The sequence below is a fragment of the Caretta caretta genome, chromosome 1 (assembly GCF_965140235.1).
Source record: "Caretta caretta isolate rCarCar2 chromosome 1, rCarCar1.hap1, whole genome shotgun sequence".
Taxonomy (NCBI): domain Eukaryota; kingdom Metazoa; phylum Chordata; order Testudines; family Cheloniidae; genus Caretta; species Caretta caretta.
The window spans coordinates 203,104,717-203,128,124 of record NC_134206.1 but is presented as its reverse complement, the minus strand read 5'-3'; the positions used below and the strand labels follow the sequence as shown (position 1 = coordinate 203,128,124).

General features: G+C 47.4%; 1 protein-coding gene across 1 annotated transcript in view; it reads right to left on the bottom strand.

The window, feature by feature from the left end:
• Window positions 1-283: 283 nt before the first annotated feature.
• Window positions 284-23,408, bottom strand: part of GAP43 (growth associated protein 43) — an 80,634-nt gene continuing 57,509 nt past the window's right edge. Inside the window, exon 3 of the mRNA XM_048818159.2 lies at window positions 284-1,048. Within this exon, the coding sequence (XP_048674116.1) occupies window positions 960-1,048 (89 nt within the window). The 3' untranslated portion in view covers window positions 284-959. The remainder of the gene's footprint in view (window positions 1,049-23,408) is intronic.

The window sequence follows — 23,408 nt, the reverse complement described above, 5'->3', positions numbered from 1 at the left end:
ATCAAACCCTAAGGGTCCCATAGTAGGTCGGAAATTTTTGGTGTGTTTTGAGGTATTTTTGGTGTGTTTTATGCAGGAGCCAGCACATTAACCCTGATGCCCAGGTCAAAATCCAACCTAATACCAGCCTGCCTTCCTGAAATGCCCTCAGTAGTTTCTGATGGCATTTCCACTCTCCTGCTGTGCTGTGTTGAGAAGAGCAGAAGACATGTTGGCCACAGCAAGAGTCTCCTTACAAGCTCCATCAGGACCGAAGGCGCGATACAAACGCCAGACAGTGGTATCATGATCATTATTCTCATTTATTATTATCATTGTCGTTCAGTTTGAAAAAGGAGCCTGGAGCCACGCGTGAAGCTAATTGGCACATTTTGCTTTATTTTTGAAAACAAACGGGGGGGGTTAATTTTCCTTCGTTTGTTTGTTTGTTTTTCTTTTGTTCTCTTTAGTTCATTCCATCACATTGAAAAAGGAAGAAAAAGATTTTTTTTTTTTTCGTTTTTAAATCGGTAAGTCTGGACTCCTCAGATGAACGGAACATTGCACACACACTTGGAACAGAGAGGGAGGGCGGGGGGGAGAGAGAGAGAGCGCTCGCGGCGGGCAGACAAACACACGCACGCGCCAGATCAAAGAACTCTGATACAGTGCAAGAATTTTCCCAAAATGATTGGATCATCATCATTACCAAACAACTCGCCATAACAACACCAAGAAACAAAGAAATGTTTAAGCCACACTGTTCGACTGGGATTTTTCCTGCTTTTTTTTTTTTTTTGCTTTTTTTTCTTTAAATGTTTGCCACACAGAGAGAAAAAGGGTTTAAGTGGGATGGGGGAGGGACGGACAGGCCCACAGGGGCGAGCAGGAGGTGGGAATCAAGATTAGGGTGGGCATGGGAAGAAGGATACAGGAAAGGGGGAGGGAGGGAGGAGCAGTGGGGAGTCATTTCTTAATGTTCAGGCATTTTCTTGGTCCGCCTTGTTCTCGTCTTCTTTCACCTCTTCCTGCTGGGCACTTTCAGTAGGTTTGGTTTCTTCTACAGCATCTAGTGGGGAAAGAGAGAGGTGAGGGTTAGTTGCCTGAGCTATAGTGTACTTTTTACATGCTTGTTGCAGGCGGCCTGAATGACTCCAAGTCCTTGTTCCCAAATGGGCCAAAATCTGACAGTTCTTATCTGGCACACGTGTGGGTGACTGTGTGAAATGAATTTATGTTATCCAGGTCTTAGTGGACAGGTATATGCTTCCCACAAACCAACACCATGATTAATTAACCTTCTGAATTAGGGAGCCAGATCAGAAAGGCTAAAAGAGTGATTCAACCATACAAATACAATTGTAGAGAGGCAACACACCTGTTAGATCACCTAGTTTATCCTAAATCCCTGCCCTACCCCTAGAGCCAGTTGCAGGTTGTTTCCTTCTATACATTAGCTAATGCTTTTTCCCCAGTCTACTCTTAAATAGGTTCACTCTTCACTCACTCCTAAGTGTTTGGAAGTGTACATTATCCACATGGAAAAGTCCTATCGATTTTTACAGGGATGAGGCCAAGGTTCTCTATACATATGATAGAGTTCTGCAGAAATTATTCGAGAACCCTATAGAATTGAATAGCAAACAGGAACCTATATCTATGTTTTTTTTAAAAAAAGTACAGAATTCTACAGCAGGGAGCTAGTTTTCTATTAAATGCTATAAGAAGTTATAGAAGGGTTCTCATTCTCTAATCCCTCCTCCAGGTCTTTTCCATAAGGATACATCTGCCTGGAGCTGTGCCAGTTCTGTGGCTGGAGGCCGTCATACTCCAAGACCATCAGACAACTTTTACCAGCCCTCAGTTCACATGAAATGTTAAAGTAAAATACTTTAACCAGTGACATTCTAGACACGTATTAGACAAGAGATCAGGAAATGGGCCGGGGGGTGGGGGGAATGGACAAGACAAAGTAGATGGAAGTGGTATGATTTGAGTTGGAATGGACCCGCTTTTGGGTCATCCAGCCCATTCACCTGCAGTATGGGACCTGACTGAACTGTTGCTAAAGCATCCCTGAAACCCAGGCATCTTGTCTGAGCCTAGGGGCTCACTGGGGCTATAAAGCCAACTCTGCATTTTTGTGGTTTGTGACACAAAGCTGCCGTAACGCACTGGAGAATCTGGTCTGCTTTGCACAGCGGTAACTGACCACACAAGACACAATGGAGTGGAGAATCAGGACCACTTGTCCTAATGGTTGACTTCAGGACTGTCCTTCAGTGTGTATAGGGTTGGTTATGTTTCTTTAAAAACATTCATATCAGTGTAATGCTGGTGAAAGGTAGTGAACTGACACCGCTGCAAGCTAAAGTGCTTGGTTTAGCAGTGCAAGAAGCACAGAAAGGGCAGTGGCAGGGCAAACCCTCTCCTCTCCCGCCTCTGGCCCCACTGATGTGCCTCAGCACTGAAATGCAGTGACTATCCTGTGAAGGGGAGTTTGGTCACATGTAGCCCATTCAGTTCTTGCACTGGACTAGGACTCCTTGCCGAGCATCAATGAGGATGCCTCTTGGCATGTGGATAGTCATAGGAATTGGACAGTTTTGCTAAGCTATTCAGTGCCGTCAGATGGCAGACATGCTTTTACTACCAACCTTGGCAAACAGCCAAGACCCCTTAACCTAGCTCTTTTAAATACCTTCCCTAACCCTATGTCCCTAAGGATGCCTTTTAAAATGTGTGCAAACCCCCTGCCTCGTGTGCCAATTAAGTGCTTTTATTGCACTTACGTTGCTTGGACCCCCAACCCAGGTGTCACAATGAGTTCCTACTGTAATAGTTCCCCCCAAAAATATCTGCTGGGCAGCACCTTGGCCCAGTAACCCTGCCTAAGTCCCTGGGGCTGCAGACTTCCAGCCAGCAGAAGCACATACATGTTTGCTTTCTCCTGCTCCTAAGCAACAAAATCCAACAGCTTCGCAAGGCCTCTCTTGCATTAATTAGTACAACTGCAACCATTAACAGGGAGTGAAATAGGCTGCTGATTTAAATGGGATGCACACAGTGTTGGGGAGCCCAAACAGGTCAAGTGATCTTAATGGTTTTACTAAACTTTCTTGCAGCTACAACAATATTATGTTGGTGGGGTCTGTCCGTCCCCCTGCACACACACTCATCTCTAGTGCTGGCTACCTGAGGGTTTTATGATGGAGAAACAGCAGCACAAAGTAAAGATGTGATCTTCCCATGGTCACACAATGGGAAAGGGAAATAGAACCCAGGATTGCTAACACCTAGGGGTGAGTTTTAGCCACAAGAATATCTTTATCTGCTAGCTGTGTAGACTCTGCAAGGGCTTATCTGAGCCTCCTGAAACAAAGCCGTCTACAGATTTTCTTACAAGCATACACAGGATGGGTGAATGAAGCATGCGTGCGTACACACACACTCAAAGCTAGGGGTGGGTGAACCAGTTCAAACAACATAACTACCCCTAGAATTTTGTTCTGCATTGGACTTATGTACAGTGAAAACTTATATAGTGCTGTGCCAACATTAACTTAATCAATTCCCCAGAGAGGTAAGTAAAAATTAACTCAGTTTTACAGAGATGGGGAAACTGAGGCATGGAATGGTTCACATGACTAGTCCAGGCTGCACAGTATCAGAGCCTGGTTTAGAATTCGTGTCAATCCCCATGCTCAGTCCGCTAGGCCATAACACTTCTCTACTTACCTTAGCAATTAAGGCCCTGGTCCTGAAGCCTTAGGGGTCACTTAAAACACCTATGGGCTTCATTGACCAGTTTTGCGTGGTCAAGAAATGCAATACCAGGCTCTAAATGTGGGGTACTGGCAGGCTCAGAGCAGTGCATGGAAGCTCACACTAATGCTGCCTTGTGCTGATCTTGCTCAGTGGATAAACAGAAAGCTTCAGGGCACAATGTTCTGCCACACTATGGCCCCTTTGCATTGCTCTAGTGCAGGGGTGGGCAAACTTTTTGACACGAGGGCCACATCTGGGAATATAAATTGTATGGCGGGGCAAGAATACTCACAAAATTGGGGTTCGGGTGCAGGAGGGGGTGAGGGCTCTGGCTGGGGGTGCAGGCTCTGGGGTGGGGCTGGGGATGAGGAGTTTGGGGTATAGGAGAGTGCTTTGGGCTGGGACCAAGGAGTTCAGAGGGCAGGACGGGGATCAGGGCTGGGGCAGGGGGTAGGGGAACAGAGAGAGGCTCAGGGGTGCAGGCTCCAGGTGGCGCTTGCCTCAAGCACCACCCGGAAGCAGCAGCATGTCCCTTTTCCGGCTCCTATGCGGAGACGCGGCCTGGCAACTCTGCGCGCTGCCCCATCCACAGACACCGCCCTTGCAGCTCCCATTGGAGCGCCGTAAGGGGCCATTGGAGCACATAGGAGCCAGAGGAGGGCCATGCCTCAGCTTCCAGGAGTCGCGTGGAGCGGCCCCCCAACCCTGCGCCCTGGCTGGAGTACCAGAGCTGGGCAAGCCCCAGACCCTGCTCCCCAGTGGGAGCTCGAGGGCTGGCTTAAAACAGCTGGCAGGCCAGATCCAGCCCGTGGGCCATAGTTTTCCCACCCCTGCTCTAGTGGGACAAAGGGGCTGAAAAGCTGGCAGATCTCACTCCTGGCATACTCCTGGCATAGGGGAATCCTCAGGTGGCATGGAACTCGGGTGGTGGCTCAACACTATCCCCACTTCACTTCACCCAGTATCAGGGTCATAGGCAGAGCCATAGGGACTTTATTGACAGCCTGGCCTCATGACTGCTCTAACTTAGGCTGGGACTGACCTGGCCCAGTCTGGAATCAGGAAGCCACAAAAGTGACATAAAGCCACCTTTGTCACCCACTCGGGCCCTGCACCAAGTACAGCTCAGTTGGACAAGGGGATCAAGGCTTCAGTCACCAGCGCAGTACCAGGTACCTTTTACCAACACTGAATTCACATAAATAAATGAGAAACCTGCTCCATGAAGAGTATTAGCAAGCAAAATTCAGTTATCTGTCTCTCTCTTGCTTGGATGTGAGCAGGGAGCATCTGGGAGGGGAAGTGTTCTGAGCACATGTGCCCCGGCTGCTGGGATGTGTTTTTTGCTTAACAGCTGTGGCAGTGTCTCACTGAATTTGAGGACAGTGAAAAATCAGAACCTACTGGTCAGCAATGAGGTTCAATCACAGGTGACAGCACAAGGATATACAATTGTGTGCAAAACAGGTTCAAAGCACAGAAATGCAACATCACAGAATCCTAGATAGACATCAAAGCTGGAAAAGACCTAGGGACAGATCCTCAGCTGCTGTAATTTGATGTAGCTCCATTGATTTCAGTACTAATTTATACCAGCTTAGGATCTGACTCCTAAAAGTATGTAAAATAGCCTCTCTCGCTAGTGCAAGCTTGTTCCTGGGCATGTATTCTCCAGGGATTCTCCAGTCTACCTTTAAATGTCCCACACAAAGGAGCTTCCACCCCTTTCCTTAGGAGACTACTAGACAGTTCTCTATTAGCTGTCACTTGTCAGAAGGCTTTTCTTGAGATTGGGCCTAATTTTCCACTCCCTTGCACCTTGGGTTGTCCTTTACATTGGTGCAGCATGGATGTGTAATTTGCCTGTCAGCAACACAGGCGGTGGTATTTGACACCCATGTTGTACTCTCATTGTATAGGCATAAATAGTGATACAAGATGCAAGGTAAGGGAGAATCAGGCCCATTCAGCCAACATTTTCCTTCTCTTTTTCAAAATTGAAATGCACCAGATGCAGCTCCTTTTGGATGGCCAACTTTCCACCCTCGCAGAAGCTGCCACACCTGCTCCTGCCAGGTTTGCTAAGATTCAGTGCATTGACATTGTGAGACCTTCTCCCATAACCCCACCTCTCCATTTTTGTGGGTGGAGTTGGAACAAGGAAGAGGCATTGGTTTATTTGGAAACAGGCTGGTGAGTCTGAGATACATGGAGCTAGAGCAGGAGAAGCTCAGATAGCTAGAGATGTGGCAGGAGAGGCCATCATCTGGAGCAGGAGAGGCTGGCTATGTACAGACAGCAAATGGAGCCCCAGAACCCAGAAAATGAGAGGAGAGGCGCTGGGGTATGTCAGAACATGGAATAGGAGTCACCAGGAGATTGAGAAGAAACAGGAATGGCAGTGACATGAAGCTGAAGGGGCTTGGAATATGCAAAAAAATAAAGCAAGGGAGGACAAAGAAGGAGTGGCCTTTTTGAATTATTCCCATATGTGTGGTGATTCTGGGATAGGGACAAATGTCAGACTCAAGATTCAGCTGAGATGCAACCACTCTCATTTTAATCCTGGATTTTGGAGGAGAAAACCTGGTTCAGAAACCCACCGGGCCACCTCAGAGCCCTCGCATGAGGCATTAAATTGACACGGTGCATTTGCACCGGTATTAAACTATGGAGTTGTTTGGTAGATTGAAGCTAAAGTATATTTCTGAGCCCTCCTGGTGTGGACTTTGGGCCTGATTCTGAGAGGGGCTGAGAACCTACATCCCTATTAAATTCAGCTGGCAGTGGTAAGTGCTCATCGCCTCTCTGGATTAGACCCTCCAGGTTTTGTGCTAGGTAGCATAAGGCATGGAACTGAATTACGGAGCCCTGCTGAAATGAACTCAGAAAAATCTCCTGCCTTTCAGTGCTCCATTTATCTCCTGGAAGGGGTGAGAACTGTGTCTGAGAACCCCACTGGCAAGTGAGCGCCTTGAACATAGGCAGCTACAGTTGCTAGAAAGCTGAGCTAGGCAGGCAGGCAGCAGTTTCATTGGATGGTGGCACTTCCAGCTGCTTTCGCCTACGCCACATTCTAATGGCTGAGCTTGCAGGCCCCGCTCCAAGTCCCTCCACTGCCCTACATTAGTGAAATTAGGTTGAGTGGATTTCTGGGTAAACGTTGCCTCTTGGGACCTGCCCAGCTCCATTTGACTTGCCAAGATTAATTAAATTGGAGCAGAGCTCTACACGTGACCATAGTAGTAGTAACCTCTCCAATGCTCATTTTTTTGTGGCTGGTGGCTTTGGTTTTGTTTTGTTTTTCCTTTCTGTTATCTTACAGATCTTTAAATTGTCACAGACAACACCAAGAGAAAAGAAGTTACACAAACACTTTTGAGTTCAATACAGCCGACTCAGGGATTTTGCCTTAGTCGCTTTTCCACGGTTTTCAGAATTACTGCTCATGCTCCTCGCTCAGAAACTATTGTCTCATTCCTTATATTACAGTATTCCACATGCAAACAGCCTGGATTCACCTTTACCTCTGCTATGGCCCCAGCCTCAGGGAACCACAATGGTGGTCTACCTTCCCCCCTCCCGGAGTCCTTCACTGCTCTCAAGTGTTGTTCAGGGTCGTACTGCACTGCTATCGGCAGCCATGTTCCACCCCAGAGGCAGCTCAATTTAAATTATATTTTTTCAGAATTTTGGAAGCTCTGGATTAGAGATGGGCCCCAGTCAAAACCCAGGATCTCAGCCACTCCAAGCTGTGATGATGTTTGGATCCAGAGCTGAACTTCTCAGCTTGGATCCATCTATCCAAATCCATCCATCATCGATCCAGCCACTCAGAAGCTGATTCCAGGCAGAGTATGGTAAGTCTGAGACTGTTGAAATGGAACCCATTTCAGGCTCAGAGCCACTGCAGATACCATTCTCCGTTCCCCATCTCTGTCTAAAATGCATCCTTGGCCCAGCCCCCCTCCACTGAAACGCCTCATACATCACGTAGCAGGTTAAGAGCTCCATGGAAACCACTATCCCTTTGAAGGCCCAGTCTGCTTCACTAAGTGACCTTTGCAGGCCCGTTGAATACTGGAGAGAGTGGAAACAGAATCTATCATGGGTCTCTCTCCATGGGGAGTGTTTCCTGCTATTCTTCACAATTCTCTGATATGCTGGCCCACAGCACCTTCTCAGTTGAAAGGGAACAATAAAGCAGCTTTTTGGGGGGAAGTGTCTGTCCATTGTATAGAGGGCTCCTTTCCTATAAACAGATGTACGTAAGTATAATTCTTGATGATGTATAAAAACTACCTGTTTACTCATACTATTCCTTTCTTGTAACTTCACACTTATAAATGAGGGGGAAAGGTGTGTGGGGCTGGTAGCTCTCCACCGCGTCCTCTGCAGTTCCATCTTGGCTCAGGCTCCCCTCTGGAGTATCGTGAGTTCCCCTCCACGCAGGGAGCCTGGTGACATCACAGAGCCAGTGAGCTCAGAGCATCCTTAGTGATCACACCAGGGGGTCTCCATCCCCTGGCACATGCAGCAGCAGATGGCAGTGGTGCCCAGATAGCCCGGAGAACATCAGAAAGGAGTGGATGGGGGAGTAGAAAATTGCAGCTCCCTGAATTGGTTCTTAGAAGCTTTCACAGGTAAGGAGGTCATGGAGCATGCTGGGGGAGGGAGTCCCAGGGCAGAGATGGGGAAGGAAGGGGAAGGTCAGGTCTTCAGGGAAGGTAGCAATCAATCACATATCACTAACAGTCATTCCACTTTGGGTCTCCCAATCCTGATTCTCCTCTCCGTGTTGTGTTCAGCCCCATATCAGCCGAGACTCTGAGCTGGGCAGGGAGAAGAAAGGGACAATGCTGTTGGTCCTAGCAGACCAGATTGTCCGCTGCTTCACATTTTCTGACCCAGCTAAATCCTCAGAGGACAATCAGATCTGTCTCTGTTGCTGCAGCTGCCTTCTTGTTGAGGAGAAGGTGGCTTTGGGATTCTCCCCATATACCCCACAGCCTGTGGAAAGGAAACTCCATTCCACCGTTGGACATTCACGTGTGCAGTAAATGGAAAGGAAAAGGGGGGCGGGGTATACCTAGAATTGCAGCTCAATTGCAAGGCATCTCTCACAGTGTCTAGACACCAGCTGCCTGGTTGCCATGGAAACCCTCCAACTTTGGCTGAGGGGAATCTCTCCAGAGAGATCAGGAGAGGGGAAGGGGTGGGGAAAACGGAGAGATGCTCTTTGTGAATGTGTGGCGTTAACCCTGATACAACCACATTTACAAACACTCTGCTTCCTTGGGCAAGGGAAGAACTGACTCCCCTCATTCCCTCCACTGCCATCCCTCCCACATGCACATATATGGCACTACACCCTACAGCTGAGGGGCACTGGCTAAGCTATTGCTGGCAGGTTGCTTTTTCACTCCTATTTACTGCTCTGTGTTGTCAGTATGTTCGCTCGCCCTCGGCAAACCAACACATTCTGCCCTGAAACAGGTGCCAGAACTGAGCCATTCACACCCATCAGGGAATTGCTTTACAGGCAGCAGGGCCCCCCCTTGTCAATGGAGAGTCTCCCCTCACACCATTTCCCATAGGCAACTGCAGCCTCTGGGAAGGTAGCACCTTCCTCTGTTGGTGCAGCAGCAAAATCAGCAATGACGCTTGTTTCAGGGATGCTGTATATGGTACTTGGAAGGGGAAGCCTGGTGGCTTACTGTCTCGGAAAGCGGTAGGGGAGCATCTTTCAAGTAAGAAGATGCACTGAGGAACAGAAACCTTGTGCAGCTGCAGAGTGGGCCACTGTCATCTGGCTGTAACACTGCTGCTTTCAGTGCACTTATGCCGAGGAAGCATTTGTCCCACAGAGCATGACCAAGGTAGCATGGTCTGAAGGTTCAAGTACAGTTTGCACCCCACATAGAACAGGCATAATGATACTGAACCACCTCACTGAGGGAATCAGACTGGAGGTTCATGGAGCTTCATTCAGTAGATCTGAAAGTACTATAAAAATATACATCAACTGGCAAGGGCTGCAGATGCCAAGGGATGGGTATTAGCTCAATTTACTGTGTTGTCACAGAACAGGCTCCCCTGCCCATGGCACACACAGCCACATAGCCGTGCTGAATGAACCTGCTGCAGCATATATCTGTGGGTGGGTGTATCTAAAGTACTTTGCTCTCTCTCTCTCTTTTTTTTTTTTTTGAAGTGACTGTAGCGCTTGTGCAAGAGGGCAGCCTGGCAGCCCTGGTTCAGGCTAAAGGACCCTATCCATAGAAAAAGTGCAGCAAGGAGAGCAGCCAGCGAGCTTCCCCCATGCTGTTCCATAGCCAGATGCTGTGTCCCCAGTTCTCATATGCTTCATTCTGGGCTCTGGAATAATGCAGTTCTCAAAAGGAGCAGAGCTGTTGGGGGTAGTTCATAGACTGGAATTCAATCTTTGATGCACCTGGGGCTTGATCAATTAATTGCTTTGAAAATTAGGACCAAGGCCATACAGTGGCTTTGGGAAATGACTGGGTGCCAGGGGTGGGGCTTTGGCACAGCCCTGGTGTGCTCGCTGAGGCCTGAGCCATGGAGAGGGCGGGCAGCTGCATTCTGAACCGGCTGGTGCTAGCACACCGTCTTCAGATTCAGCTTCCGGTACAATGAGTGTCAGAAATACAGGCTGGAGATGACAAACACAGGGATCAGTGTGTCCAGGTCCTTGTACAAAAAGGGATGATGTTTCCCAGCTAGCTGTAAGAGGGACAAGGCATTTTTAGATACTGGTGCTACCTGATCAGCCAAACTTAGTGAGGAGTCAAACAAGACCCAGAGGCTTCATGCCACTTTGATGAATGGGGGCTGTGTGCCTTCGGCGAAAGGTGGAGACAAGGTATTGACAAGCTTGTCAAAGTGTTTTCCCTTCCAGTCAGCATCTCTTCAGTCTTGCATGGGTTCAGATGAGCCAGTTGGTCTTTAGCCAATAGCTCATTTCCTGTAGACATTCTAGTAGCATCAGTAGAGAATGAGATATGCAGCTTAATGGCATTGGCATGCTGTTCGCAGCCAAGCCCATGGCATCTCACATCTCTCCCAGTGGACTCATGTAGATATTGTAAAGGAGAAGCAGCTATTCATCTTTACTCTGAGTTCTGTTGGAGCTATTCTAGTGCTGGGCCATCTACCCCTGTTATGTCACATAGGTGTTTGTAGCAGTACCTAGAGTAATAGATTCGAAGTCCAGAAGGATCACCTAGTCTGATCTCCTGTCTAAACACAGGCCATAGAACTTCCCCACAATAATTCCTAGAGCAGATCTTTTAGAAAAACATCCAGTCTTTAAATGATTTACAAATTGTCAATGATGGAGGATCCACCACAACCCTTGGTTAATTGTTCTAATTACTCTCACTGTTAAAATAATAAGCCTTATTTCCAGTCTGAATTTGTCTAGCTTCAACTTCCAGTCACTTTGTTTGCTAGATTAAAGAGCCCATTATTAAATATTTGTTCCCCATTTAGATATTTATTAAATGTAATCAAGTCACCCATTAACCCTCTCTTTGTTAGACTCAAAGAGCTCCATCTATTTAGCTTATCTCCATAAGGCTTCCTTTAAAAAAAATCCTTTAATCATTTTTGTGGCTCTTCTCTGAACCCTCTCCAATTTATCAATATCCTTCTTGAATTCTGGGCACCAGAACTGCACACAGTATTCCAGCAGAGATCATACGAGTGCCAAATATCGAGGTAAAATAACCTGTCTATTCCTTGTTGTACGCTGTATCGAAGCTGCAGAGAGATCCATCAGTATGAGCATGGAGATTTTACCTGTGTCCGTGGCCATTCAGTCATTGTTGGAGGGAGTGGATGGCTTGTGGCCAGTGGTAGTGGACAGCAGGCGATTGTATTGCTGTACTAACTCATTGGCACCTTAGCCTTGTAGTTGGGTGTCTTGTTCTTCTAGGGTGAGATGAAAACCAAGGTACTTCATGAGTCTTTGGGGGCAGGAGCGGGTGGACCAGCTTTGGTTGCTCACTGTCCTGGCAGGAAGGAGGGAAGGCTCTGATCTCTGCTTGGAGGAGGCAGTGATGAGACAAGAGAGTGGTATGTTGGTGACCTCTCTAATATCCAGTCCTAGGCTGAAGATAATGTCCAGCGTATGTGCGGTTGCATGTGTGGATCCAGAGACTGCCTAGCAGAATCCCACATAAGCCGTGAGATAAAATACAGTTGTATCAGTAGCCCTGTCTATGTGGAGGATGAGATCACTGAGGACAAGGAATCTGGGGGATTCCAGTACTCTGCTGATCAAGAGCTCTGCAAGTTCCTCCAGTAAGTTGACAGGGTTTCCAACTGGAGGCCTGTACCCTACTAGGAGTCCTAGGTTCCTCTTGTCCTTTGCCTTACAGACCATATAGATGCACTCAAGTGTTTCTGTTTCCAGACTGGAACGTCTTCTGCACCCTAGGCTGGAGGGCAACAGGACTGTTGTTGTACTTCTTCTTTGCTGTTCCTGGTGCATTCTGGGGTCTGTCTTAGTTTTTGACATATGGAGTGTCCTGTAGGGACTAGCTATCCTAGTGTAAGGTTGCAGGTGGCATTGAACCATGTCCCAGTGATGCCAGCAAGGCCAGGTCCTTCATCCAAAAGGAGATCTTGGATGGTGCTGGTTCTGTTGATGGGTGACTTTGCATTCAGCATCAGGAGTTTCAGGTTCTTATTTTCTTCTTCTCCATTAATTGTGTTACCAGTCAAGCAGTGGGCTTCCTTCCAGTGCATGGTTTTTGAGTTTTTTCCAAGTGCATGGTGTTCTCAGGGGATGTTGTGACAGTTTGAGCAATTTCCTGCAATATCCTTGAAAAACCTTATTGAACCAAGTTTAAGTATCTTTGGAGTCCATTGTACTGAATGCAAAGTTTATTTATTATTGTGGGATTGGATGTAACTTCTTTGAGGGGAAAACATGGTCAATGCAAACCTTGGGAATGAATTCAGCTTCAAATGACTGTTTTAAACAACAAGGAACTTTTTGGATAAACAAAAGTTAAGTGTGTTTTCTAGGAAATACCTGGGGGAAGGTGAATGTAAGTTTCCACCTCTGGACCCAACCATTTGCAGCTACGCCCCGAGGAGAGAACCATTGTCTGCTGATTACCAGTTCCTGGAATCTGAATATCAAAGACCCAAGTTGTATAAAGGACATACTGACTTATTCATGTGTGTTCTTGCTCTGAGCAAAAGCTGTTATGAAATTGTAATCACAGAAGAACCCCTCTGTGGGTGTGAAGGACTGATCACTTACCAGAGCTCTTGTTGGAGTTGTGGTGATCTCTGGTAAGCTTGCTAGCATGTGTGTAAATTCTTTTATTGTTTTAATATGTTTTCTCTGTAATGCTTTCACCTTAAGAATAAATGTGCTTGCTTAGAAAGAGTTGTGTGATAATTTATAATGGTGGACAATTGTTCATAGCCTCAGAGGAGAAAGCACAGCAGAGACAAAGGCCAGTTTATGCTGTCTGGCTTGCTGGGAACGTCACAGCATGGACAGGGAACTGTGCAGCCTGGAAAAACCCTAATCAGAAGGGAGAGAGATGCAGGTCTCCACCAAAGAGATCTGATGGCTGTGAAGGCAGGAGCCTAGCTTGGGTACCCTTGCTGGACCATGGAGGGGGAATCATGCCCTAAACTGTGACAGATGTTTCCTCAACCCAGTGATAGTGAGGTTTGGAGGGTGTGGGGTAATGGGGTTTGAGATCCTTTGAAGGTGCTGGTGTTCCTCTTCTCCAGATCCTGAGGGCCAGGCATGTTTTGCTGTACTGAGAACATTTGCACAATGGTCCTTAAATGGGTGTTTCAGATGGAGGCTAATCTTGAAGTAGTGGATTGTGGCATGAGCGATAGAGGGAATTTTTCCCTCCTCAATCATTTTGAAAATCTCAAAGCATTTTACAGACATTAATTCTCACAGCCACCTCTGTGAGGTTTAAAAGTATCATTATCCCCATTTTACAGATGGAGAAATTGAGGAATGGAAAGAAGAAATTACTTGACAAGATCATCCATCGTGTTAGTGGCAAAACTGGAATAGTACCCACAAGATCTGATCCAACTCCCAATCCCCTGCTATATCCACTGTCTACGGGGGAAAAAGCAGCCAACAACTTTTGGCCACTCTCTGAGCTGGATTTAAAGTGGTAAAGACTGCCATTAATCATGTTCCTGACCCAGCCAGTCCCCTGAGGATGTTTTTCCACAGTACCACAGGCAACTGTAATATTGGCATTTCCTAATTTTCAGCTGCTTGATTTGGAACCTTAATTTTAATATAGTTTTTTGGTATGTTTTATATAACATACACATATATAACACACACACACACTTAAAATGAACTCTGACCTTTGTGGTACCTGCATTATGACCTCCCCAGATAGTACCCATTTCTCTGGTCTATTCCAAACAATAACCCTGGGGGGTGAGCAAGTGCCATTAGCCCCATTTTACAGATGGGGAACGGAGGCACAACATTGAGTAACTTGGCCAAGGTTACATAGGAAGTTTATGACAGAACCAGAAATTGAACCCATGCCTCCTCAGCCCACTACCTTACCCATTAGACCATCCATCCTGACCTCAGTCTTATTTTCACTGTTGTAGTACCCATGGCCTTTGCAGCAACAGCCACTGCAGAACCAAAAGTCCAGAGAGGGATTTAGAGCCTGAGAAATTCCACAAAGACCCTGTCATAGGCCAAACCCTGAGGTTGGGCAAGCTTGCTAATGGCCCACTTTTTCACCAGGACAGGGGGGTATTGCAAGTCATGACATGATTGGCTCCCAAGCAGGGGGACCTGAAGAAAAGGTCCACACCATCCTCCATAAATGATCTGGAGGATGGTGTGGATTGCACTCTCAGCAAATTTGCGGATGATACTAAACTGGGAGGAGTGGTTGATACGCTGGAGGGCAGGGATAGGATACAGAGGGACCTAGACAAATTGGAGGATTGGGCCAAAAGAAATCTGATGAGGTTCAATAAGGATAAGTGCAGGGTCCTGCACTTAGGACGGAAGAACCCAATGCACAGCTACAGACTAGGGACCGAATGGCTAGGCAGCAGTTCTGCGGAAAAGGACCTAGGGGTGACAGTGGACGAGAAGCTGGATATGAGTCAGCAGTGTGCCCTTGTTGCCAAGAAGGCCAATGGCATTTTGGGATGTATAAGTAGGGGCATAGCGAGCAGATCAAGGGACGTGATCGTTCCCCTCTCTGCGACATTGGTGAGGCCTCATCTGGAGTACTGTGTCCAGTTTTGGGCCCCACACTACAAGAAGGATGTGGATAAATTGGAGAGAGTCCAGCGAAGGGCAACAAAAATGATTAGGGGTCTGGAACACATGACTTATGAGGAGAGGCTGAGGGAACTGGGATTGTTTAGTCTGCAGAAGAGAAGAATGAGGGGGGATTTGATAGCTGCTTTCAACTACCTGAGAGGTGGTTCCAGAGAGGATGGTTCTAGACTATTCTCAGTGGTAGAAGAGGACAGGACAAGGAGTAATGGTCTCAAGTTGCAGTGGGGGAGGTTTAGGTTGGATATTAGGAAAAACTTCTTCACTAGGAGGGTGGTGAAACACTGGAATGCATTACCTAGGGAGGTGGTAGAATCTCCTTCCTTAGAAGTTTTTAAGGTCAGGCTTGACAAAGCCCTGGCTGGGATGATTTAATTGGGGATTGGTCCTGCTTTGAGCAGGGGGTTGGACTAGATGACCTCCTGAGGTCCCTTCCAACCCTGATATTCTGTAATTCTATGATTCTAAAGGTGATTCACAACCTATTTTCTGATCTCTTACTCTTCCCTAAGATCTTGTAGGTACCCTACAAACCGTAAAATCTGCTTGTCCTACTCCTTCTGAGAAATACTTTGATGTGTGAACAGCTTGAATACGCAGGTTTTCTTCCAACTGTGGAATGTGACATTTGACAGTGGTAGGAAGCTGCTGTTGATACACACATTAGAAAAGATGTCCTCATCCCATGTAGCAGTGCCCCTCTGTGCAACGTATCTCTGCCCTATTTCTGGGGATCCTTCCATCTCTAGAAGATGCTCTGGGAGATGTGTGTGGGAACTTGTGTCAAGGCAGAGCAGTGGTTGAAGTGCCCAATTTTCTTCAGCCTGTCATCCAGGAAGAAGATGCAGTAAAGAAATTAGAGAAGGCTTGATATTATAAGGAACTGAAAGGCCCAGAAGAGACCATAACGTGCTTACCATGGAAATTAGTCAAGTGCATAAGGAGGTTGGCTGTACAAGCAGGTCTATCTTAGCCAACAAGCTCATGAGGCTGAGGGTACAGCAGTTTTAGGAGTACTGTTTTGGAGAGGCCAAGCCAGTGTGGGGGAGCTGTGATGAAAGCTACGTAGACATATAGGATCCTCAGGTGCCTGTTTACCTGCTGCAGCTCCTACAGGAGGGTTTGTAGCTGCATGCTAGTTGTGTGAAGGTGACGAGGCAGGCTGTGGGTGAGAGAAAGGCTGGCTGAGGAGAGCCAAGGCTGGCTTTAAAAAGAGATGGTAGCACCAGTGGGAGCGCTCTAACCCGCTGATAGCAGAGCCAGGGTAAAAAGCATTAGGAACAGGAGGGGAGTGCACAAAATCGTAGGGTCCATGTGCTCTCACTGGGTCGATCCAGCTCTGTGTACAACTTCCTCCTTGTCATAATAGATAAGCCTTGTCACCACAACATGGGACGCAGGCCTTGCATGTGCTCCTCTCCCCAGCTGGACATGGGGAAAAGGGTGCTCCCTGTTGGCAGCAAAAAGCTCTGGAAATTCTTCCAGTGCCTTCTGAACTGATGACAGCTCCTTTCCCTTTGCCCCACACACATACACCACTCCTCCCTCATCTCCGATTGACAAAAGAACAAATTGCTTCAGCCTTACTATACAATCCCATGCCCACCTCCCCTCCCCCAGTCCAACGGATGCATACCATTCATGATCCACCTCACTGCCCAGTGTCCATTAATATACACTCTACAAGGCTGATAAATTGGGGATTCACGAAACCTGCAAGCCTTCCACTAAGCCAGATTGCCATGGAAACCAGGGGCAGCCTCCAACCTAGATATTCTCTAGGAATTAGATCTGCTCTAAACATGAGTGGAGCGTGGCTCCATCCCACAATACTCTAGGTAACCCAGTTAACTCTATCACGACCACTTTACTACAGTTTGTGTCTCAGAAAAGTGAGTTGACACCATCCCCAGTTTGTACCCTCTGGGACTGATTCTCAGCTGCCTATCTTTTACACCTCCAACACAAATTATCGGGCCCAGGGAAAGGGTAACTGAAGGACAGCCTGTGCCCTGTGTTATGCAGGAAGTCAGATTAGCTGATCTAATGGTCTCTTCTGGGTCTCACATGCTATGAATCTATGAGTGCATGTTACACTTGCTCAGCAATCACTTTACACTAGTGTAAATGACTGCAGCTGGGGCCTGGCAACTGGGACCCCAGGGTATAGGACAGAGTAGGAATGACAAAGCAGGAGGGAGGTCTGTCTGAAAAGTCTTCCATGTGAGGCCTAACCAATGTTTGCACTGGCATTCTTTTCCATCAAGATGGCTGCCAGTGGCATAAAGAATTCCAATTTGAATTAGAATCTGGGCATTTTTAAAACCACCTCTGACAGTTTGTACCCTGCAGGAAGAACTTTCCACCCTCTGAACTTTCTGAATGCTGCACCCAGCAAATAAGGGGCAGCTGCCTTTCAATAGCTGCCTTGTTTTAATTGGCTGACAGGCTTTTTACAATAAGACTTCAGTTATTCGGTTAATGAATTCAGGCTCAATGAGAGACCATCCCTGACTAGGCGGCTGTAAAAACAGCTCTAGATGACCAGAGTGCAGTGGCAGTCCAGCTCTTTAATTACCCAATCAGCCCACACATTGAAAAACTCAAGGCTTCTCCATTGTTGCCTAGTGCAGTGCAGATCTCTGGACAGCAGAGGGCACTGGTGTAATTCTCTTATTAGCCGTGGCGTGAGTCTGCATAACAACGCAACTGAGCTCTGCTAACGCTGGGAGGCTTGATCTAGGTAGGGCCTAGGATGCAATGCCCCAAGCAACCCAAATGAAGAGTCCAACAAGCAGACATAGCCCAATGGAGGTGCTCCTTGCTGCTAAAGTTGATGGACAGACTCTAAAATTAATGTTATCAGCGAGCGGAACTGGGCACCGGAATGCATGCTGGGTCAATTCTCCTCTCACACTGGGGTAAATCAGGAGTAACTGCACTGAAGTCAGTAAAGCTGCAGTGTTGTGACACTTGTGTGAGAGGGAAATCAAGACAAGCAGTGTGTGTTCCCACAGCCAAGCCTGGAACAGGAAGCCCTGTAGCGTTATAATAAACTCCTCCTCCTCTAAGGGCTGGATGGAAACTACCTGTGAAACTACCTGTATTTCTTAGCACAGGAAATAATTTCTGGATTATGCTGCCTAGAATCCTTAAAGAGGTAAGTGGCTGATCTATGTTTGGAGGGTGACCAACAAGGCCCAGAAGATTGTTAGTAGTGAAGATTAAGGTCTCCCTGTTTCTCTTATGGAAAAATAGCCCAGATGTGCACGCAGTATGACAATAGCCCTCAGCTGGTTGACCTTGAAACTGCCTCTTTCCCTAGTCAAGGAAAAGGCAATTACAGAAACCCAGTCATCCTTTGCAGCAGTGACTCTATCAGGGCAGGCCCTAGATTGCATTAGCAAGCTAGGAAAATGTGTGATTGACTGTCTTCACCTAATTGGTCCCTGCTCATTTCTTCCCTTCAGCCCAGGCCGCTCAGCCACTTATGGCGTCATTTCCTCCTCACAAGTACTGTCTTTGTCTCCACTGGTCAGAGTGTGGTGGGTGACTTGAGGTTCCAGACTTCTTGGCTCTGGCTACAGCAGTGATTTACAGGAAATGACCCAAAGGCTTCTGATAGGCATTGGGGACCCACAGTTGCATGGAAACAGAAACCTGAATGAGCAAGCAGTTCAGGATTGGTGACTGACCACAGCAGAAATCCCCTAAGCAGTTGCCTACTGATTTTCCCATATGTCTCACTCTTTCAAGGTTCCTGTAGGCTTCCCTGGATTTTTGGGCACATAGGCACTAGAAATGTAGAGATCCCATGGAATAGCCATCTGTCTTATCAGTGCTGCTTCCTGACACCAAGACCTGATTACAGCACCAGTCCTTTTGGCTAGTGAAGGAAACAAGTATTTTTTTTTCATTAGCAATGAGTGATATAGTGCACTAGCAGTTCCTCCCATGACTGCTTTGTCCCCGCTGGGATTTAGTAGACCCTGTGAGGTGACACTGGTCAGCACAGGTTGTGTTAGTCATTCAAGGAGCTACAGAGCCAGACAGAACCACAGGGTCTATCTGTGTCCAGCAGCTTTGGTAACAAGTCTCCTTTCAATTCATTACAACTTTGACCTGTGTCTTCCGTAAGGGACACTGCAGGCAAGACTATACAGAAGGTCCATGTAGTGTAAGTCCCTGAATATACAGACAGGTGCATTTTATACAGGCTACGTGTCTCCACCGCATTGCAGCCAGGCTGGGTGAATGTCACACAGAATTTCCATGTGGTAGCCCATCCCTCTGTCACTCCCCAGCTAGGCTGGCCCCTTTGCCCATTTTTTACAAGCACAAGTGTGGAAAGGAGATTTGGTAGAGAAAAGCGTGGTAGGGTTGTCTTCTCCATCACTCAGGATTGGCTATTACTTTCCCTTTAGTCCCTATGGTAAAAATAAGTGATTCCATCCATCTTTCTCACAGTTGTTTGGCTGCAGACCTGAAGAAGGTTTCTAGCTCGAGACACAAAGAAACGTTTTCTTTCACATTGTGTATCTCTTGAGTGCCATGACAAGTGGAGAGCTGAAGCCCCTTGAGACTGAAGTCTGCTGTTTATCCAAAGAACAGTTGCTGTACTGGCAGCAGTGTAGGGTTGCCAATTTTCTACTCGCACAACACCAAAGACCCTTGCCCCACCCCCCGCCACACCCCTCCTCCAAGGCCCTGCCCCCTCACTCACTCCATCCCCTCCCCCGCCTGTGTTGCTCGCTCTCCCCACCGTCACTCACTCATTTTCACTGGGCTGGCTCAGGTAGTTGGAGTGCAGGATGGGTTGACGGCTCTGGTTGGGGGTGTGGGCTCTGGTGTGGGGCTGGGGCTGAGGGGTTTGGAGTGCACAGGGAGCTCTGGGCTGGGGCAGGGGGTTGCAGTGCAGGAGGTGAGGGCTCCAGCTGGGGATGTGGCAGGTAAGGGCTGGGGATGAGGGGTTTGGGGTGTAGAAGGAAGCTCCAGGCTTAGATCAAGGAGTTCAGAGGACAGGAGAGGGATCAGAGCTGGGGCAGGGGGTTGGGACATGGGAGGGGGTCAGGGGTACAGACTATGGGCGGGGCTTACCTCAAGCAGCTCCTGGAAGTAGCAGCATGTTCCCCCTCCAGCTCCTATGTGGAGGTGCAGCCAGGCGTCTCTGCTCACTGCCTAATTTGCAGGCGCCGTCCCCGCAGCTCCCAATAGCCGAGATTTCCAGCCAATGGAAGCTGCAGAGCCAGCACTTGGGGCGAGGGCAGCATGCGGAGCCCCCTGGCTGCCCTTACGTGTAGGAGCTGGAGGCGGGAAGATGCCGCTGCTTCCAGGAGCTGCGCGGAGCCACAGCAGGTAGGGAACCTGCCTTAGCCCCGCTGCACTGCAGACCAGACTTTTAATGGTGCTTTCGCCATGCTGACCGGAGCCACCAGGATCCCTTTTCGACGAGGCGTTCCGGTCAAAAACTGGACACCTGGCAACCCTACAGCAGTGATATGTCTTTCTTCATGCTGCCCTGGCATTGGGCCTCACCCCTGCCCTAGAAGAGCGCCCTCTATGGGCAAGAGTGGGGTTCAATCTGCATGGCCCATGCACTCTGGCTGCCCCGCTGAGACTGCCCACAAAGGGTGACAGTGGTGGTGGGTTTTGTGACGTGGACCCCACTCCACTGAGAACTAGACAGAGACCCCCCCACACACACTCATTTCACAAAACCACTGATATTTTAAGTTTGAGAAATTTGGAGACACCCCTTCTCATCTGCCATCCCTAGTTGAACTCTGATCACTCTCTAGCCCTCGCCATCCAATGGTCTATTGGCCAGAATGTGAAGAGAAGGTGGAGCTGATAGCTGCAGCTACCACAAAGGATCATCAATTCAGATTAATTTAAATGCGTGTATTCAAAACTGCTTAAGCAATTTAAGGGTCCATTGTTCACGCAAAATTCGTATTGTACTCCAGGTCCTGCAAATGTCATGCATGCAGAATTTCTATTACAATTGATGGGCATTCCACCTAGGGAGGCCACAGGTCTCAGTGGGCAGGGCACTGGACTGAGCATCAGGAGAGCTGGATTGTAGTCATGGCTCTGTCACTGAAATACAGTTTGGCAGCGAACAAACCATTTCACCTCTCTGTGCCTCAGTGTCTCCAGTTCTGAAGTGGGGATAATGATCCTTACCCTTCCCCATAAGTGCTTTGAGAGCTACAGCTGCAAAGTGCTACGTACCTGTTAACGATTTTTATTTTGATATTGCCGTTTGAGCTTGCAGTGCGCAAATGATGTAGGATGGGCCCTAATATCCCAAAGCATCAACGTAATATACATGCAGACAAAGGGCCAGCCCCCTCAATTGGTTTACATCAGAGTGGCTCTGCTGAAGCCAGCTGAGAACCTGGCCCAAAGAATTTACAAATAAATACCTTTTAAAATAGTTGAACATCAGTTGCCTCCTTACTTACCTGCTTGAACTGAATTCAGAGTTCAGTTTTTAAACTCTGCTACAGTCTGGCTCCTAAAACAGTGCCAGGAACTCAAGGAACTCCATGGCCCACCATAGGTGTTAATAAGAGCATCCTATGTTGCAATGTAAGTCTAAATTCAGGTCTTGGCAGGTTAAAGAGCTTCTCGTTGACCAGAAAGAACATATATTATGGTATTTCACTAAATATCAGAACTTGGATGGAGCTCTCCAAAGAACAACTAAGTGCTGCAGCTGATTCAGTTAGGGACACTGTTCTCTGTGAGGTGGTACTTAACCAATGCGCCCCCATCATGTTAAGGCACACCGTGTCTGCTGCAGGAGCCATCTTTCAATGAGCTGTACAAGCAGTAGTCTCTAAAGGTTCTATGGCACTTTTCTCAGCAAGGGGGTCAACACTGGCAAAATTCCAATTTGGTTGCTTCCTTAAATTCCTCTGCGGTTTAAACTGGATCTTATATTCTTTACTTCTTTTCCCAAAAGGTTGTATAGCGAGGCAAGTTACTACTGAACAACTGCTATGTACCGCCCCAGACATGGCTTTTTTTCAACAGGGGAGTGTTTGTAAATAGCTTTGAGAGCGTTGTGTGAAAGAAGTGTGATATATTATTAATAATTAATAGTAAGTAATGTGTTGTCATCATGAATAATCGTGACTATTGGGATCAGGGCCACAGTGAGTGGCCAAACATGACCCATGACTGCAATGCTTATAAAAGAAATGTTACCATAATGGTTCAAAAGGCTTTAGCAATAAGTGTTACTACAGTGTTGTGGGCCATAAAATGTTGTAGTGGGGTTTATAAAAGTTGAGAAAATGAGACCTGATTTCAAATGAAGGAAAGTCATTTCTATTACAGTGGGTCAACAGCTCATGGAATCCACGTTGATCATCTCCCCATGTTGCAGTGCAGTCCCTGGCATCTCTGTGGAGCAGTGGTAGATTCCAACTGAAACAGAGGGACCAAAGTGTAGCCAAATGGGAGAGGATCCAATGGAAAAGGATGGGAATGGGGGGTATCCTTGAAACGATTCAATCTAGCAGTTTCCATGGTGACATCTAAATTGTTTCTCTGTGCAGCTGCTGCTCCAATTCATGTTGGGATTTAATCACATGTACCCAAAAAACCCACACAGATGTTCCAAAACAGAAAAACTGCAGTGCATGCAACCTCCTCCCCAAAACACATCTCTGAAAACATGCCTCCCCCACAACAAAACAGATCCCAACACATACATACAGTGTTGTTATCATAGGGTCAGCTGTGGTTTACTCCCCCTTCGACCTTCATTCTTCATCTGATAGCCCACATGGCCAACACCAAGCCAAATAGAACATGCATCAGAAAACAGCCCGGTGTCTGAAGGGCTTTGAAAGAGCTAAAATTGGCCTCTTGTCTCCTCCAACAGAAAGGGAAGGCAGAAAGCCAGTGTCTTCCAAAGTGGGCTAACTTATATCATGCCACACATTAGAATTCATGATGTCAACATTTAGATGGGGGAAGAAACATACAAATCTTTCACTAGAGGGTGTAGGACAATCAAGCCCATAGACTCCCTTAGACTCCCATGAACTTACCAGAGGGGAATGTACTATGGTAGGATGGCAAAGTGTAACATGGGCCTGATTCTCCATTTGGCTTGCTTCTACTGTCATTATTTACACTAGTGCAAAGGAAGAATGTCACTTTGTACAGCTGTAAATGACTAAATAAGGGCAGGAGTCCAGAATCAGATCCTAAGACCTTGTACCAAGATATATGGCTCTTCTGTCAAGTCATCCTACGGAAACAAGGTGGTTGAGGTAATATCTTTTATTGGACCAGCTTCTGCTGA